The following is an 18,942-nucleotide window of genomic DNA, read 5'->3' as shown; positions in this document are numbered from 1 at the left end:
GCTTTTGAACCAGGTTTTTGCACCATTGCAGTGCCACGAATTCGTGGATGTGATTGTTTTGTTGCTCTCTGTAGACTAGCTCATGATCTATATGACAGCCTTTTTGTTTTAATATAAAAATCATATAAATTCATGAGGATCCATGTCTCAGATTCACGTTTTTTCACCATGGCAATGCCAAATATTTTTGGATCTGTGTTTTTTATATTTCATTTCCTGGATCTGGCTGTGATACATGATTTGATATTTCATTTGTGGTTTTTCTATTTTAAAAAACCATAGGATCCGTGAGGATCTGTATGGAGCCTGGTTTTACTTTCTTCCGAAATGTTGTTAGGCTTTCAAGGTACTCCCGGACTTTTGTTGGCTCCCCTTCTGCAATCCGAGGAAGATTCACTGTGATTTTCGCACTTTGGGTTCTTAATGTTCTGTATGTTTCTCAGCACAAGCTTCAAACTGTGAAGAGATCCTGAGGAGAATGAGGGATGTAGTATGCCTGTGTCTTTAGTTATTTCAGTTCTTGCCCTTAGGTGCCTTCCCTTCCCTCAGCACCGGGAAGCATGGCGTTGGGGGCAGGCAAAGCACCCTTCCCGGTGTGTGTAGGCGGCCCTTCCTCGAGTCGGCCCCCGGAACCACATGTGACACGTGAAAGGGGAGGACTCTTGAGGATGCTTTCCAGCCAGAAAGAAGAAGCGGCGGCGGCATCCCCGCCCCCGAGCGACATGGCTCAGGCTCAGGCTCTTCCTTGCCCGGTAGGATCCCAAGAGGTGTTCTCGGGCATGGAGCTGCAAAACGCCGCAGTGGCGAAGCAAAAGCCTCTCAGGTGAGGAGGGCGGGGAGAGAAACGGCGGTTGGGCGCGGGGCGTTGTGGGTAACGGCCATCCACGCGCGCAGCGTTCGGAGGCTCTCGGGAGCAACGGCTGCCCGCAGAAAAGGGAGGAGGGGGGAAGAGGGGGGCCATCCCTCAGCCAGAGAAAGCAGCCAGCCCCAGTAGCCGTGCACGCCCCACCCTCTTCCCCTGTGCCGGCAGGGATGTCTGGGTCATTCCTATCCTGTGGGCCTGGTGCCCGGGTCTCTGCTGGGGACGCAGGGATAGCGCTTCTGCAAATCCAACTCCTTCCAGGTCTGGACAGAAATACAGACACTGAAGGTGGGGTGGGGTGAGGGTTAACCTTCTCAAAGTATATGTACGGTCGCCCCAAAAAGGAGAGTGGGGCAACGGAAAGAGCTTGTGTGTCACTATCACAGTGGTTTGAGGGAGTGGTGAAAATCTCAACCACAAGGGAAGAGTTGGATCAAAAGGACAACAGAAGGCATGCAACTGTTGAGAAGCCATGAAAGCCTTGTATGCACCACTCATGAAGGTTAGGTATTCATCTAGGTGCAGACACCCATCCTGAATTGAAAAACTATGTATGTCTATAGTGTGCTCGCCTCACCTTTTAAAGCATTTAACTAATTCTAAAACAAAATATTTCACACAAGTATTTTTTTTCCAGTATGCCCTCAAATATCTAATTTTTCCATTTAAAAAAATGGAAAAGGCCTTGGGAAAGATCTTACCCCCAAATTTTCCTATTTTTTCCTGGGCCTTTGCATCTACCCATAGACAGAGAGGAAGAAGTGGAGGTTGGGGAATGAGACAATGGGATTTTGTAGATCCCCAATCTTATATCCTTCTGTCCTCTATGTCTATGTAGGAAAGTGCTGTTCACTGTCTCATCAAAACCCAGAAGCATGGGTGTATTATAGGGATCATTAATATTTACTTTAAAAATGGCTTTTAAAATGCAAATAATTATAAGTTTTATCTTTTAAACAACATCGTGGTTTTAAATAGGATAGAGGCTTGGTAGCCTTTTTAGTATGTTGAAACAAAAAATAGCAACAGTCTTGCTACATCTTAAAAGACTATCAAATGTTTTGTGGCATAACCTTTCTTGGGCCAGAGTCTATCAGGTTACCACCCTGTGTTTAAAAAGTGGGCTGAATGAACAAAAGCTCATGCCACAATAAAGTAAATAGTTGAAAGTTTCATGTAAACTTTCCTTGTTCAAAATGAAATCTGAATTTTATACCAGTTTGTAAGAAATTGGAAACCTTGATGTGTAGCCAAACAGATTAACTTAATGCAATGGTTCTCAAACTTTTTGAAGTGGAACCTTCTAAACTTACTACACTCTTTCTGACCCAACCCCATGCTACTTTCTCCTTCCCCAGTGTAAAAGACAGGAATTTCATGTCAGCACAGAATAAGTTGATATTTTATTTTGCATGTTTAATATTTATAAATATATAGCATAACAGACACAAACTATATTGTGTGAAAGCAAACCCAAATTTGCCTTCTTGAGCCTCATCTCCCAACTCACCTTGTTCCTTTTCTTCCCACTGGGCCTCATGCATTCCCACCTGCAGGAAAACTGCAACCCATTTTTGAATCAGGGTCCATAGTTTGAAAACCACTGAATTAATAGATGTGTAAATAACTTGGTTGTTGTGAAGTTGATCATTCTAAGTATGACATAGTTGAGGACATACTGTATTGCTATGACTTTTATACTGTAAAGTCAATGACTGTCAGGTAGTAAGATCCAGCTGCTTGCTCCATTCTGTATCTTGTTTTGCCCACTGAGCATCCATAGGGGATTGCACACTCTTGTTTTATGCCCTCTGACCACTTGAGCGCTGCAGCTTTGTTGGTTCTCAAGTTATGGATCTTTTTGACTCTTACACGATCCAAACCACATAGTTTTCCATTTCATGGTAAAACACTGAGTTTCCAAGTAAATGACCACCCTTTGCTTTTGGAAAGTTATAGACACATAAGGCTTTTGGAAAGTTATAGACGCATAAGGCATAAGTTATAGATGCATAAGGAAAGTTATAGACACATAAGGTACTATGTGCACAGAAGCTTCTTTGCTCCCAGCTGGACAACACCTTTAGCATGCACAAAAGTGTTCAAGAACTTCCATAGTGTAGAAGTATTTTCAACTACTTCCACACGGTGGCTATAATAATTGCTCAGATTACAGCACTAGGAGACAGTAGAATGTTCTCTATTTTAATTGTAGAATTTGTGCAATTTTTTTTCTGAGTGCTGAATTTGAATTTTTTCTTTATGCCTATTCAACTAGCTCTTCCGGTTTAATTTTTTTCTCGTAAGAATTTCTTCTGGTCCCATGCCCAAAACCTTTTGTTGAGCTTAATTAATATTTTTTTAAAATCGTCAACAGCATGTTTCCCCTAAACTTTCTCTATTTTTAATTTTTTTTCCAACATAAAATTCTGTAGCAGCCTTTGCTCTACTTGATATTTATAGACAGGCGAGCCCTGACATTGAAAGGAAAAGCTGTCTGCCAAGTCCTGTGCTGCTATAATGAATTTGGGTGTGCAAGCATAATGGACTGGACTCTTCAGTTCAGGGGTCATTTCGTAGAAAAAGAGCTGGAGGAACTCATTAGCAGAACTCATTAGTAGAACTCATTAGTGTATGCCACGCCCCTTGACGTCACCAGAAGTGTGTTATTGGCATAACTGATCTGCATATGCCAGACCCCCTGATATCACCTATCCTGGCTGTTTTGGACCCAATCCTGGCCATTCAGGGCTGAAATTGGGCCCCAAATGGCAAAATTGGGCTGAAAATGGCCGAAAAGGGGCCCCAAGTGGTCAGGATGGGCCGCTGCTGAGAGGGAGAATGATCCACCACCTGTCAGAGACCCGATCCGGGCCATTTCGGCCCCAATCCAGGTTGAAACGGGCCCAAAATGACCGCGAGTCAGGTGGGCGGGGTGAATTTAAAGTGGTAATCTGTTGTTCATATATAGTACTTAGTATGCTATAGGTGATTTTTCGAAATGGTAAGTGGTGATAATGATAATGTTCATGTGAATAGATCAGTTACAAAATCTGGCTTCGCATCTAGTTCTACAAGTAACCTGGCTGGCAAACCACCCTTGTGTTTGTTTCCAGACAGGTGACTGACTGTGTGTTTGTAAGTTACAGGTTAGTACCACAGAAAAAGCACAAGTCTCACAGTTCCTGTTTTTCACAGATCTGAATTAAGATCTGAAGCAGGGACTTCGTAGCTTCCTTGCTTGTATTATCCCTTTTAGCAGCCATGTTACCGCAAGGTGACTTTGTCTTAGCCTTTATAAGACTTTTGTTTATTTTTGCTGCAATAGACAAATGTAGCTATCGCTCTGTGGTTTATTTTTCCACAGTTTCTCTTGCTTGTGACTGCACCTGCAAGTGATGCTAAGTGCAGCCATTGAAGTGTGTTTAAATGGAGTGTACCTTTTGAGTTTTGTGAATGAAAAACATGGCATGACAATTTAAAAGCAAACTGTTAATGATTTTTTTATGTCACTGCAGATATTGGCAGTAACTGTCCCCATATAAAATATAGTTAATTTACGTTTCCCCTCAAGTATTTATAAATAAATACTGTTCTTTTCTTGCAGCTTGGAGGAAATGATTATAGCCAAACCAGGGAAAACGCCAATTCAGCTGTTACATGAATATGGCACAAAGACTAATGTTACTCCTGTGTATGAATTTGAAAAAGCAGAAGGACAAGTGCATCTGCCCATTTTCACCTTCAAAGTTACCATGGGTGAAATAACGGGGACAGGTTTGTAACAGTATTGTATACGATTCTTTAACCACATGTAATGTAAGTTGTCATTACCCCCCACCCCTATTTCTATTTTAAAAGAGATGCTGGGCACCAAGATGGGTGGAGAGAGAGAGAGAGCAGTATTAGGTTCCTGCACATTCAGTATGCAAGAAAATTTTGGTTTTTGAAGAAAGATTCGTAGCTGCCCTCCAAACCGCCCCCCCCCCATTGGTGAGGACAGCACATAAACAGGATTCGTATACTGCCTTAGAACAAGGGTGGAAAAGAATTGTGCAGGTATGAACCCTTAGGCAGCCAGGACTGAGAGTTAGGCTGCAAATTAAGTGAGGGCTAGGATTGGAGCTTTAAAGGCAAGTATTGGAAGGAGGCATTGTTAATTTACTAGACAACAGTCTTTTATACAGCTTTAAAAAGTGGAATATTGTGCTCAGAGGAGATACCCTCTGCATTCCCCAATCTACCGTAAGCCAAGCTTTTCTCTCAGTTCTCGTCTACCATCCCACCCCAACTCCAATAACAAAACCTCCTAAGATCCTAAGTCATCCATCAGAATAACCCCAGAACTCAAATTTCCTTCTACCTGATCCTAATCAGAAAACATTCCTCCCGTCCTGATCTCTCACTAATCATACTCCTGCATCTGCCTATTTCCTATGCCCTCAGTGAATTTTTTGTGGAATTAATTTGTTCATTAAAATAAAATAATCTAATGGGAGGGCTGTATTGTAGGGATGGGGTCTCAGATGCTTCACTAATGAGTTAGGGACCATAGACTTTATCACTATATTGCCTTACATATTATCTGTTGCTTTAAATTTGTACTCCTATGTACCACCAGTGCTCCATGTTGTCTAATGTTAGTCCTAAAATTGATTATGTTCTGCTTCAGTACTTTTTCTACTCTGTATTGGATTCTTGCTAATACTATGTCTTTTAAACTTGTATCTATTTATCCTATGGTATTGTTTATGGAAATGTACTTGATACTGATTGTACTAATCTCATACTGTGTAATCCGCCTTGAGTCTGAGCGCCAAACTCCAAGTGATGAATGACACAGGTTGGACACTTGTCAGCTTCCCTCAAGTTTTGATGGGAAATGTAGGCAGCTTGGCGGAATGTTGGACAAGTGACAGTTGAAAAGTCCATTGGACAGCAGTTGGAGAGCCAAGCTGCAAGACCATGATGCCTACATTTCCCATCAAAACTTGAGGGAAGCTGACAAGTGTCCAACCTGTGTCATTCATCACTTGTAGCTTGGCCCTCAGTGAGAAAGGCGGTCTATAAATGAAATAAATAAATAAATATTAAGAGGGAGTAGGCAAGAAGAGCCTTAGGAACAATTGGGGGAGGATTACAGAGTAGCTTTGTGAAAGTGAGGTGAGATCAGACCCGTCCTTGGGTTTGCTAATTTGGGGTGAGTGCCCCAACCCTGCACTTTGGGAGTCCTGTGAGAGGTGCACAAAGACACTGCTGGGTGGCAGGACTTCTCTGCACAAACTGTGGTCCCTGTTGTCTAAACAATTGGCAGAGTGGCTTTAGGACTGGAAGGGACTCAACTTTTTAACTTATGCTTAAATGAACAACCAACATTTTAAAGTCCAGTATGCCAGTTACAAGATAATCCACTCCAAATCTTACTCAGTCATTCAAACAAACACAGGGTTTTGGTTTTTTATCCATTCAGGAGAAGGTCCCAGCAAGAAAATTGCAAAACACAGAGCTGCAGAAGCTGCATTGAACCTTTTAAAAGGCAGTTCTAATATTTGGTGAGTCGTTTTTTGATTCCTGTGACACAGTATTGCTACTGAATAAAAGCTGCTGGAAAAGAAGTATAAATACTCAATTCATTAAATGAAACAATTTAGAAAAGAATTTTGCAAGTATAGAAGAAAACAAAGCTGCCGTTGTAAGCATGTTTCACTTGGAAATACATACATTTATAGTGATTTATTTTTATCCTGCCCTTCTTTCAGAAGAGTATACATTATACCTGGTCCTTTTATAGATGTGGTAAAGTAGCAGTTTTTCCACATGCATGACTGGGACCTTTCTCAGTGCCATGTGGCATTCTCTACAACTTTCTCTTAGTGATATATGTTAGTTACAACTACATAGAAATTTTGGTTTGAGTAGAAAAGTAAATTGCCCTTTATTTTGGGTGGGAAAGGTTTGTATCTCTGTTTCTTTATTTAATCATCTGTGATTCTGTTCCTGTAGTTTTGTTGCAAAGAAGTTGTACTCAGTTCTTACAGTCTGTGCTTGTTTCATTGAATTCACTGAGGTTATGCATATGTAAATGTTTTCATTATGTAGACTGCTACATTCAAGCCATTTTCCCCCTGTATTGTTTGGAGCTGCCAGACAAATATTACAAGGGGAGGTGCACAGGGTATTTCTAGCACACACTGGGTGGGAGAATCTAGACAGTACCCTTTCAGGGTACTGTTATTTCACATAAAATAAATAACTGATGTTGTTGTTATTTCTACCCTAATATCACTCCTTCCATGATGCTCCTCCTTGCATATAAAAAGCAACCTGTGCGTAGGAAACTGCCATTATGTAGAAAAAATATGATTATATTCCAGCTCTGTATAGGTTGATTGCATGCTTTTCTTTGTCATGATAGGTATCTTCAGTTTAGAATATTTTTGTGGTAAACTCTCAGGTTTATGTTAAAGTTAGAATGGATTTAGAATTGAGTCCTCGTTTATTAATGAAATGATACCTGGAATGATGTCTAAACTGCCAATTTCAAGTGTACTGTGTTCATTTTAGTATTTCTATGCCAGACCACATAATCCCTGAACCTTTCAATCAAGCACAGAATCAGACTAATCCTATAGGATCGTTGCAGGTAACCTATAATTGCATTTCAAATACAGCATGTAACATTTTCTTAAGTAAATTTGAGTTTTAGATATTAGTATATTTTATACTATATTAGAAGTCATTATTATGAATGTAAAAGATTATCTGTTTCTACCTTAATGGTTGACAGAAATTGACCGGGCCAGAAGCACAAATGAGGAAGGAAGAGACAGTTCATGTCACTAGCAAAGAATGTAGAGTAAAGCACGTAATATCTAGATTAAACAATGGCCGTTTTCACACTACTAACCTGCTTCTGTAATGTTGCTAAACGTTGCGCAAAAAACGTGGAAGATAGCGTCTTGTTGCGAGAGTTTTGTGCGACATCGCACAAAACTCACGAGAAGACGCTATCTTCCGCGTTTTTTGCGCGATGTTTAGCGACGTTACAGAAGCAGGTGTGAAAACGGCCAATGTATGAAAGGAAAAGAGATTACTGGTCAGCATTTCCCAGGCACATCTCTAGGTCACTGGGAAAGCTTTACTTAGGGAAGATGGACTATTTAGCCTTGACCAGTGAGAGAGAGATTCTTATCACTTAAACTCAGTATTTTCATGAGAGTATCCTGTGGATTTTGTGAAGTGCTTTGTCCTTTGGAAGCTTTACAAGATTTGTTCTGGGTTCCAGAAGACTGTGTGAAGCTAGTAGAAAGATACTGGGTTAGATCCTATGCATCCATTTTGTCCACACAAGGTATTTTCCTCTGGTGCAAGAAGTTCCATTGATGTAAGAAGTGAGATAGGCAGTTTCTCCCACTATATTCTCCTCACTGAAACCCCCTATATTGGCATGGCTTTTTATCCATATAGATCCCCTAATCCCTAGCATAGCTTTTTCAAGACTAATAGGCATAGGGTTCAACCTCCTTTCCTGCTAGAAAAAACCCCTATGCCTATTAGCCTTGAAAAGGAAATAGTTCATCTGAAATCATGCCATTGCCTGTAAGCATGAGCTTTTCTGTTTGCATATTTGGTGGTTGCTTTTGTCTCATTTTTAAATGTCTTTTGGTAAGTACAATATGCTTCTAAATATCAGTACTGAAATTTTGCTGTTCATGTTACTTTTCAATTTTAAACAAAAGTGTTAAAGTAATAATCTACATCGGGTTCCCTAGCCTTGTTGGACCTTTGGGCACTCTTGGAAGGACCAGGTAGCAGGTGCCAAAACAATATAGCTGCCATGGGGCGGGGAGGTCAGACCAATCAGAAATCATTGCTAGGTTCCACATTTTATGTTTCGCTTACTATCCACTTTTAATGGAGGCAGCCATTTCAAAATGGGAGCTCCTTGCAGACACAGAAACAATGCTCTCTGGACTTGTTCTGTAGCACCTCCTACTTCAGTGAAATAAGAAAAGCCAGAATTGGTTCTTTCCTCTGATAAGGAGATGCTCTGGAGAATTAGCATGTCGGTGATGAGAAAAACATTAGTGGGCACCGTGACATCTCCATGTGCCTCACTGGTGATCACATGTCTCTAAATGGATCCATGTATGACTGCTGCTTGGAAGCCAAGCCAAAGATCTTATTCTTTCTGTTGTCTCTAGGAAATGGCTATTAAGAAGGGATGGAGACTTCCCGAGTATTCACTTGCACAGGAGACGGGGCCACCACATAAGAGAGAATTTACAATGATTTGCAGAGTAGAAACCTTTGTAGAAACAGGTACATATTTCTTTTTATCAGTAGAAAACAGCATAATCTACATTTAGCTATAAGATTAAAATCCTCTAGCAATTCCTCTGTACAGATTAGAGTTGTGTATAATTTTAATTTGTAATACTTGTCCTTAGTTGTATTTTATTTGAGCAGATGTATGACATGAGAGATAAGAATGCTTAGGGTACAATCCTTTCTTGTATAGATGCAGTTCCCCACTTCATCAGAGTTGTGTTTCTGTTCCCTTCTCTCCTACCCCCCTCTCTCCCCTCGGCACGTGCAGAGATGGCACGGCTGACCACTACAGGGAATGATAAACTTTATATACCTCCTGTAGGTCAAGCCTGCTCCCCCTTTCTGCTTGGTTAAGATACCCAACCAGATGACATCAGTTTGGAAAGTAAGTCCCATTTTATTTAATGGGGCTTACTCCCACAAAAGTTTTCTTAGGAGTGCAGCTATGGGGAGTAATCCTAAGCAAATCTACTCAGAAGTAAGCCCCGTTGTTCAACAGGGATTACTCCCATGAAAGTATCCTTATGACGGCAGCCTTTGTTAACAAGCTCTGGAGAAGGCAAGAAACATGAGAATTGTATTTCTCATGCATGTAGGTGCTGTACTCATTCAGGATGGATTGCACCCATAAAGTGTAAGATCCCATCAGTTCAGTTGTACACATAGAAATGGATTTCTTCTTTTCTCTTTGAACTATGTTCAGGTTTGGAGGGATTCTGTTATTTAGCCTAATTATATTGCATAATGTAAATACATTTGCAGATTCAGTTGTGAACTGCCATTTATATTTACAAATCAAGACAATGTTATGAATAACATTGCTTATCTACCAAATTGAAATCAGAAACTGGTCAGCCACATGCAAGGCTGTTATCCTCTGAATTGCATTAATAGAGACAAACTATTTTGTGATGCGGCTTGATTGCATCTGTTGAATGTTTGAATGATTTACCGGGAATAATTTGCCAGTGTCTTTTGGAAGTATCATTTGCAATGTAATGTAAAAATGAAATTTTGTAGTACCATATAGTACACATACATTGGCATATTTTACTTGCTTACGGTTCTTTAGTTGCAAGGCACGGTAGCCCGAGAGAACCCTTTATTTGCCCATTTGTCTGTGCAGAGATGTAGTTGAAACCTGCGTCTCAAGATTTCCAGAAAGGAAGGTGTATTATTCAGTCTTCCTTGTGTCTTCTCATTCCATCTAATTATTGTGACCTTTGCCCCCAAATTAAAATTCTCTCCTAGATCCTGAGCTCCAGTATCTAGCTTAATTATGCCCTACATTCAGCACATCGCCTTTCTGATCCCATCTTCCTGATCTGTGTGCCTCTTCAGCCCTCTTCTTCTGTGATATCTCAGGTTAGGCAGCAGATAGAGGAGATCTCATAGGATAACAATTAATGTCCTTGGTCAAAATTAAAACTGAGGAAACAATCAGAAGAAAATTTACAGGGAATTTCAATTCTGTACATGAGAAATGTCAGCTGTGAGTCTGAAGGCTGATGCCTCAGGAGACTGGTTGCCTTATATGGATTGATCTCCATCTTAGTTCTGTTTATTTGTATCATCCATCGTTTTGTTTTGTTTTTTTATGCAGGGACGGGGACATCTAAAAAATTAGCAAAGCGAAATGCTGCTGAGAAATTACTTGTTAAATTTCACAGTTTTTCTGGAGACAATATTTCTTTAGTAAGTAATCCACTGAATTTCATAGGAACTGCTTAGTTAAATATAATAAATATATTTTCCTGCATTAATAGTTCACCATATTCCAAGGGGCTGTAGAAAAGTGCGTAGACAAAATGGATCAGTTGGCCTGAGGGGCTCATTACTTGCCACCTAGACTTCATCTTGCCAAGAAGTTCTCTTTCTTTTTATATTAAAGGATTACAGTCCTGTGCACAGATACCTAGGGAGTGAGTACCATTGATTGAACTACAGGACTTACTTCTGAGTAAACATGCATAGCATTTGGCTGCACAACTGCCCCCAAATGCAGTGTAGTTCTGCATGGACAACACACTGCTTGCTCATCTAAAGGCTAAAGGACAAGCTATGTCCTCAACCTTGTTAGTGGGTTCCTGAACTAGTGCCATCCATTTCCTGATAAATCCCAGTCATTGGTGTCAACTTAGTAGCCTGCTTTACAATAGTAGGGAATGCTTTTAAATGTGTGTTCCTTCAGGTGGTAGAAGCTGGTTCAGTTATTTTCACTGATTTCTGCATGCAGGAGATAAACTTAATAAAAAAATTATTGTAGAAGGCTTTCACAGCCGGAGAACGACGGTTATTGTGGATTTTCCGGGCTGTATTGCCGTGGTCTTGGCATTGTAGTTCCTGATGTTTCGCCAGCAGCTGTGACTGGCATCTTCAGAGGTGTAGCACCGGAAGACAGAGATCTCTCAGTGCACTGCACTTGTACAAGTCTGTAATATGAATTTGGGATGATACCAGGGCTACCAAGTGACCTCTCTAGTTGCTTCTTTGATATCAGTTTGAGCTGCAAGCAACTAGCAGGTGCTGCTATTTAACTTCGTGGCATGAAAAGCTTCAGCTGCCAATTTCTGTTCATTAGATCTCTGTTAAAGAGACTGGACATATTTTTCAACTTTTAAAATCTGCATTTAATGGCAACCTAAAATGCAGTTGTGGTATAGTGGTTGGATTAGGATCTAGGGTACCCAGGTTCAAATCCCACTGTGCCGTGGAAGCTTCCTGGGTGAACTTGGACCAATCACATACACTGGCAGCCTAACCTACCTTGCAGGGTTGTTGTGATGATCAAATGGAGGAGAAGAAAATGATATAAGCCATTTTGTGTCTACATTGGGGAGAAAGTTGGGGTACAAATGAAGTAAAATAAAGTTGTTTAGCAGATCTAACTTTTCCTTGCATGTAAAGTCACAGGAGATACTTGGCACACTTAACTTTTTAAACCTCTTAAAACCACAGCAGCCAGTAAAAAAAGTTGGTGACTAAATGGATCTTTAGATACTGGCAGGGAAGTTTCGTGTCAGAAAACATGAGGAAAACCCGTATAGAAAATGGTAAGGCAATACAATGGAAGGCAATGTTGAAAGCAAGTTTTAAATGAGAGTAGAAATAGCAAAGAGGGAAAGTGGCATGGTATAGCCAGATCTGGGAAGCTAAGCAGGGTTGGTACTTCAAACCACCTCTGCTTCTCATTCTCACTTGCCTTGAAAGCCCCTTGCTGAAGTCTCCATGTTGGTTGCGATTTGACAGCACGTATGTATGTGGAAATCGAAAATGGAAATGGCTGATAGTGTGTGGTTGTTAGTGAACTTCCTGTTTCTCATATGCTGTGTTTCATACCAGAATTAAATGAAACCCACCATGAGCTGCACTGCAAGCTCTCCTGTCCCCCATCAGCATAAACCACTTGGCAATTACCAGACAATCACCCAAGTTCCTGGTAAAGTTCTCTTTGGGTTCCCTGGCCTTTTCCTCCATAAAGCCCATCATCCTTGCCACAGCCTATTACTAAATCGGTGGGAGAGGCGATTGCCAGAATACCTCTGCTAGTGCTGCCGTCATCATTGGCAGTCTTTCTCGCCATCTCCCACCACAGAAGAGCCTTTGTTCCTCCTCCCCCTTTGCCACACTCCACCATCATCCAGAAATGACAGTCAGCCATGTTCTTTGTTTTTAAACAGTCTCCGAGGTTCCCATTTCTTTCCTTTTCTGTAAGCAGTTTAGTCAACTGGGTGGGTGGGGTGGGGGTTCCATTGATGGTCTGTTGGACCTTTTGCAAGCTAGATTTTACCAAATGTCAACTAGTTCTTCATGAACAGTAAATCAAGCCTTTGTTCGGAATATTTTAAGAATAGCTCCAGGATATATACATGAAAAATTGATATTGGCTGGACAGAAGGAAACGAGTACATTGGTTTGTCAGGGGGATGCAACGTAAAGAAAATGTTGCAAAACTGAAAACTCTTTATTTGTTTCAGGGAAATGAACATAGTCATAATTTGGGATGTACATGGGATACTCTTAGGAACTCTTCTGGAGAAAAAATTACATTGCTGAAGAAGAATCCACTCAGTATTCCTAATACAGATTATGTACAGCTCCTTGGCGAAATTGCAGAAGAACAGAGTTTTAATACAACATATCTGAATATAGGTAAGCATTGTCTCATTCCTCTACTTGAATGGGTATCTTTAGAAGCAGTGAGGTTGCAGAGTTAAAGTAGGCCCAGCTGTTGGGGAGCCTGCTTCTTTCGCCCCCATGCTTTGGCAAAAGAATTCTTGCAATTCTAGAGGAACTGCACAAGGCTTAAAGATAAAGGGAGTCCCCTGTGCAAGCACCGAGTCATACTGACCCATGGGAGGACGTCATACCACGACGTTTTCTTGGCAGACGTTTTACGGGGTGGTTTGCCATTGCCTTCCCCAGTCATCTACACTTTACCCCCTGGATCCTGGGTACTCATTTTACCGACCTCGGAAGGATGGAAGGATGAGTCAACCTTGAGCCGGCTACCTGAACCCAGCTTCCGCCGGGATCGAACTCAGGTCGTGAGCAGAGCTTGGGCTGCAGTACTGCAGCTTACCACTCTGCGCCACGGGGCACAAGGCTTAATAGAGCATATTTACGTAGCACGAGCAGCCCATGAACTGCTGCATTTACCACACTGCATACTTTGGAGATCCTTTGCAGAACTGTAAAACCATTCTTATGCTGGTGTGCAGAGGACAAAACTAGTGGAACTGCCTGTGCCTGTGCTATTATGTAACACAGAATATGGATTTTGACAGTGTAGGATAACAGGGATGACTTTCTTCATGTTGCAGTCATGCATCTTTCTGTCAGTCTGGAGTAAAAGCCCCATCTCTTGTTAGTGACTTAAGATATTTGGAAAAATAGAATTTGCGTCATTGCAGATTACTGAAAAATACAACATTCCACTAATCAGTAGTGCCTATGTCTAATTTCAGAGGAGCTCAGTGTGAATGGACAATACCAGTGTCTTGCAGAACTTTCAACCAATCCAATCACGGTTTACCATGGGACTGGAATCTCTTGGGGCAGTGCCCACAACGATGCTGCTCACAGTGCACTACAGTATTTAAAGATCATGGCTGGAAGGAAATAAACTTCAAGCAAGGGAAAATATTGAGAGACACATAAGAAGGATAATATGTACCCAAGCGGAGCAGTTTCCAAACTATTTGGGCTGTTTTTTAAATTGCATCACAAAACCCATCTATACTTAATCCATTTTAATAATAATTTAAATCCATAATTGCAAGGTTTTCATTTTGGATAGCTAGATTCAAGAAGACTAGATACATGCATAGATACAATCATATGGCGAGGCACAACATTTGGCTTTCTAGGATGAGATCTGATGTGTGTGTGATTCAGAATCCTTAGGATTAAACTTAGACATTTCTGTAAATATGTTTGCCTCTCTCCCTATAGCCAGGCATCTGGTTCTCCCCTCTTTCTCCATATTGTCTCCTACAATTTTACATTGTGTAACATCAAATATTCCACATTCCTTATCTCCCTCCCTCCTCTATTAGCAGCTGATGTAAGCCTGGATTGTCACTCTATTCCAAATGGCGCCACCATATTCTAACACCACACCCCTACAGGACAAAGTAGTTGTCCACCATGATCTGGGCACTCTGAAACAGACAGCCTGGTTCACTTCCTCCCTGAATTGAAATTCTCCCCTGTCCAGAAGGTCCTGTTGGAAGCTAGGAAACCACCCACCAAGAAATCAAACCTAGCCAAATGAAAACGATTTTCTCTTTGGGCCAAAGAAAGCAATCCAAACCCCTGTCTCTGCCTCATAGCCCTCTGTTTTAGACTGTTTGGTCCAGTTAAAGGACCAAAGTTTGCTAATTCTATTAAGGTCCACCTAGTGGCCATCTCAGCCTACCATACAACTTAAGTGGGAAATCTATCTTTGCCCAGCCACAATGCAAGTCCTTTCTCCGAGGCAGCAGACCTATATCCTCCAGCATCCAGGCCAATTCTTCAGTGGAGTCTCTCCTTCATTCATGCAAAGACAGCTCGAGCCCCTGGTTACCTGCTCCCTTAAGGTTCTGACAGCTAAAACAGCCTTTCTGGTGGCTATAACCTCGGCTAGGAGGGTGAGTGAATTGCAAGCCTCCTTTCATTAAGATGTTTGCAGGTAAGGTTGTCCTTCATCTGAGCCTCCCCTTTCTGCCAAAGGTTGTCTCTGCTTTTCACTTAAATCAGGACATTGTCTTGCTGGTGTTTTTCCCTAATCCTAAGACTAACACAGAAAGGCTTGTGCACACGCTCAATGTCAAACGTGCTTTGTGCTTCTACTTGGACAGGACAGCGCCTTTCAGAAAGAACCCTAATCTCTTTGTCTCATTTAAAGGGCCCAAGAAGGGTCTGAAGGTGACCTCACAGACCATTTCAAATTGGATATTTTGGCTCATTAAGGATTGTTATAATCTAAATAACTATGCCCATTGCATGTACGGTCACATTCTACAAGGTCTCAATCCACCTCATCAGCCTTCAACTTGGGCATCCCTCTAGTGGACTTGCATAAAGCTGCCACCTGGTGTATGCCATCCACTTTCATCAAGCATTATGCCATTGACGTAGACTCTAAAAGCAGTGGCCAACCTGTCCTCAGGACGGAGGCAAACATCCCTCCCTCTTGCCTCTCTGTGTGGTCTTTTTATTACAGCCTTTGTACACCAGCGGCTTAGAGAACAGGGAGGGAGCTGCTCGCCCTGCCTTTTATAGCCACACCTGGGGTAAAAACATGCAAAAAGGCTAGGCAAGCATCTCACACCTTTAGGAGCTTTAGAACATCCACAGCTGGCCTGCGCATGCTCAGTTTCCATATGTGCCTGCACAAAACACGCAATGAGCAACAGTTACAGATAAGTGCAACCCTGTTTTCCCAAGGGCCAGGAGAGGACTTCTGATTTCTGCACATCCCCTTTCACTTGAAACTACTCCTGCACACTTGGCTTCCCCTATTACATCTCCTTTTCTCTTCCTCCATTTCATAGGACAAAGGATGTCTTGCAATCAGAATAAATTTAAATTAAGCATGATTATGTAGAAACTATTCATTTTTTTGCTATACTGAGATATGTATTTTTGGTTTTCTGGTTGCTGAGTTGGTGGGGCGGGGAGCAGAACTGGAGAGCAGTTAATACACTAAGCCTTGAGCCTGCACTGCATACATACTGAAGTTTATAGACTATTTATGGAATAAATTGAAACCAAAGTTGCTTGTAATCAGAATCTCCCAGTGGAAATTATGAAAGCTTTATGTGATGGCCATGGTGTATCACACATTTTTCTGGTATTTGGATTTCTGTCTTGTCTGAACTGTGGCCTTTTTAAACCTATGATTTGAGAAATGAATTAATTTTATAGAAATAACTTTATCATCATCACTGTCCTTTTTCAGTATCATGAGTCATTCTTTAATAAATTGTTTTGAAGAATAAATTGCAGTAATAAGTTTTTATATTTCTGTTAACACCTGTATTGCTCATCTTTTTAGGCAAGCAGGTCTTCTTGGGATTCTGTTTCGGGTCTATTCAGCAGGTCTGGCTTTGCAGGAAAATGTTCTTCAGATTGCCTTGTTAATCTTAAGCAGCCTGTGGGCCCTGTCATGGACCAGGTCCTCCCTTCTGCCCTCAAGCATCATTCATGGCAGCAGGGAGGGCCCATTGTACACCATGAAGGCTAGAGCAAATGCTGTAGAGCCGATATATATATTCTTGTTAGTACAGCTCTCAACAGCATTGAACGGACCTGGATGCTTGGGAAGGATTACTCAGGGCCTCTGAGCGTGCCTTAGTGAGCATCTTCCCAGAGATCTCTGTGGGGCTACAGCGAGGGCCCCTTTGTTACATATGGCAGCAGCCATGGATCCTCTAGGCTTTCATATATACCAGTGGAATAGTCAGCTTGCACTAGATCCTTGGGCTAGCATTAAAACCGACTGCTGCAGTGGGAGACCCTGGTAAACTCCCCAGAGACTGTGTTGCCTAATTTATCCCAATCCTGGGCAGCATTGATAATGCTGCAAGACTTCAGTGCCTCTTCTAATTCTTGGGCAGTCATTTAGGGAGTAATCCTAAACACGTGCTCGGAGGTAAGCCAGATTTTATTTAATGGGGTTTACTCCCAAGAAAACACTGTAATCTTCTCCAGTAAGTTAAAATACTGAGTGAAAGAACCGAAACAGCACTATGTAAATTGCTTTTATCTCCCCCACACTTTGTTTTACCTAAACATTTGGTTTCATTAACAGGGAAAGATACTGATTGGTTAATAAGTTTTATTAGAACAAATACTAGCAGCAGTGTACAGTGATGAAGGTGCTGTTTTGTGTGCACTAAACAATAATAGACAATGTCACTTTTCAGAGATCTATTAGAAAATAATTTTCAGTAAATTTTCCAAATTTAGCATTTGTCTGTAAGGAAAATTACACAACATATGCATTAGAATTTTTGGAAAGGCATTAGCAACATTCATTGGCAGGTATGAACCTATTATTTAATTACATTTCAATAGGGGGAGAAAACCACATTTCCTTAGAATATTAAAAAATACCTTTGGCACTATTGAACTGAAATGCAGGGAAACAAGACTATTATGGAAACAAATGTATGTCCTTGATAAAGCCCACCTCATAGTTCAGCCAGCTACATTTTGCTGGTCATTTTGGAAATCTCTCTCAGCCTTGGCATTCTTCGACACCAAGGCAGGTAGTGACATAGTGGAATATCAACACATACATACATCCCTGCCACCAGGTCGTGCCAGGCTGTCCACACCAATGCCCAGATGTGGAATTTTGGTCTCAAAAAAGTGCTGGTGCAGATACTATATGCAGGTGGCTTTATCAATACATATAATTGCTCATATGGTCGGTCTTGCAGCTTGACAATAATACATAGGAAGTTCATGGAATTTTCTCTGAGCAGAAGACTCAAAATATGCTACTTTTTCTAATTGCAATAAGCACTTTTATAATCTTCTGTGATCCTGTTAGATTGTTGCCAGAAATTAATGAGCTCTTGTAATTTGTGCAACTAGCTCTTTTCTGAGGTGTTAATGTGAAGTGGGGCTTTATGTAACTTGGGATTCACTGTCCGTCTTCTGTGCAGCCCCACATGGGACTGTGCCTGCGCAGGCCTGCCGACCGGATCTTTCTTTCTAGCAAACGTCCACTAGGGGGCGCACGTCCGACCCAATGCGCATGCGCGGCCGTTTCCCGCCCGAGCGACATTGGGCGACGTCGCCCCCTTTCCCCTCAGTTTCTTCTTTGCCGCCGACCGGTAAAGACCTAGCTGTCCGCTCGTGAGGAAACTCTGTGAGGAAACTTGTTTTTTCGGTGAGAGATGTCGGAGAAGTCGCTGTTTAAGCGTTGTTCTACCTGTTCGACGAAGATGACAAGGACGGATGGTCACTCCGTTTGTCTCGAGTGCCTAGGAGAGGGGCACATCGTCGAAAAATGTGAGCACTGCCAACGGTTCACCCCGAAGGCCAGGGCTGAGAGGGCGAACAGGCTGAACGCCCTGCTGTGGAGAAGGGCGATGCGGGCGTCGGGGGCCCCGGGTACCCCGGGGGGACCGCCACCGGCTGGTGGGACGGCTGACACCCCCCCTGAGATGGGATCTGCCCGAGGGGCCACTTCCACTTCGCGTGCCCGCTCGCCGGATCGCCGACAAGCCCGGCACCTGACCCCGGATCCG

The 18,942-nt window shown here is 42.0% G+C and overlaps 1 protein-coding gene across 2 annotated transcripts; it reads left to right on the top strand.

Moving 5' to 3' along the window:
- Positions 1-689: 689 nt before the first annotated feature.
- PRKRA (protein activator of interferon induced protein kinase EIF2AK2) lies at positions 690-18,318 on the top strand. Of its 2 annotated transcripts, none has more exons than XM_054972618.1 (8): positions 690-823; positions 4,470-4,639; positions 6,333-6,414; positions 7,427-7,505; positions 9,067-9,184; positions 10,797-10,888; positions 13,171-13,345; positions 14,161-18,318. In XM_054972618.1, the coding sequence occupies exons 1-8, from the start codon at positions 723-725 to the stop codon at positions 14,316-14,318; spliced, it is 975 nt and encodes a 324-aa protein (XP_054828593.1). In that variant the 5' UTR covers positions 690-722; the 3' UTR covers positions 14,319-18,318. The 2 variants fall into 2 exon arrangements, with proteins under 2 accessions (XP_054828593.1, XP_054828594.1); XM_054972619.1 differs by lacking the exon at positions 690-823 and adding an exon at positions 1,051-1,123.
- Positions 18,319-18,942: the final 624 nt, after the last annotated feature.

Source organism: Eublepharis macularius, chromosome 2 (genome assembly GCF_028583425.1).
Source record: "Eublepharis macularius isolate TG4126 chromosome 2, MPM_Emac_v1.0, whole genome shotgun sequence".
Classification (NCBI taxonomy): Eukaryota; Metazoa; Chordata; class Lepidosauria; order Squamata; family Eublepharidae; genus Eublepharis; species Eublepharis macularius.
The sequence above is the reverse complement of the archived record's forward strand: the minus strand, read 5'-3'. Positions and strand labels throughout refer to the sequence as shown.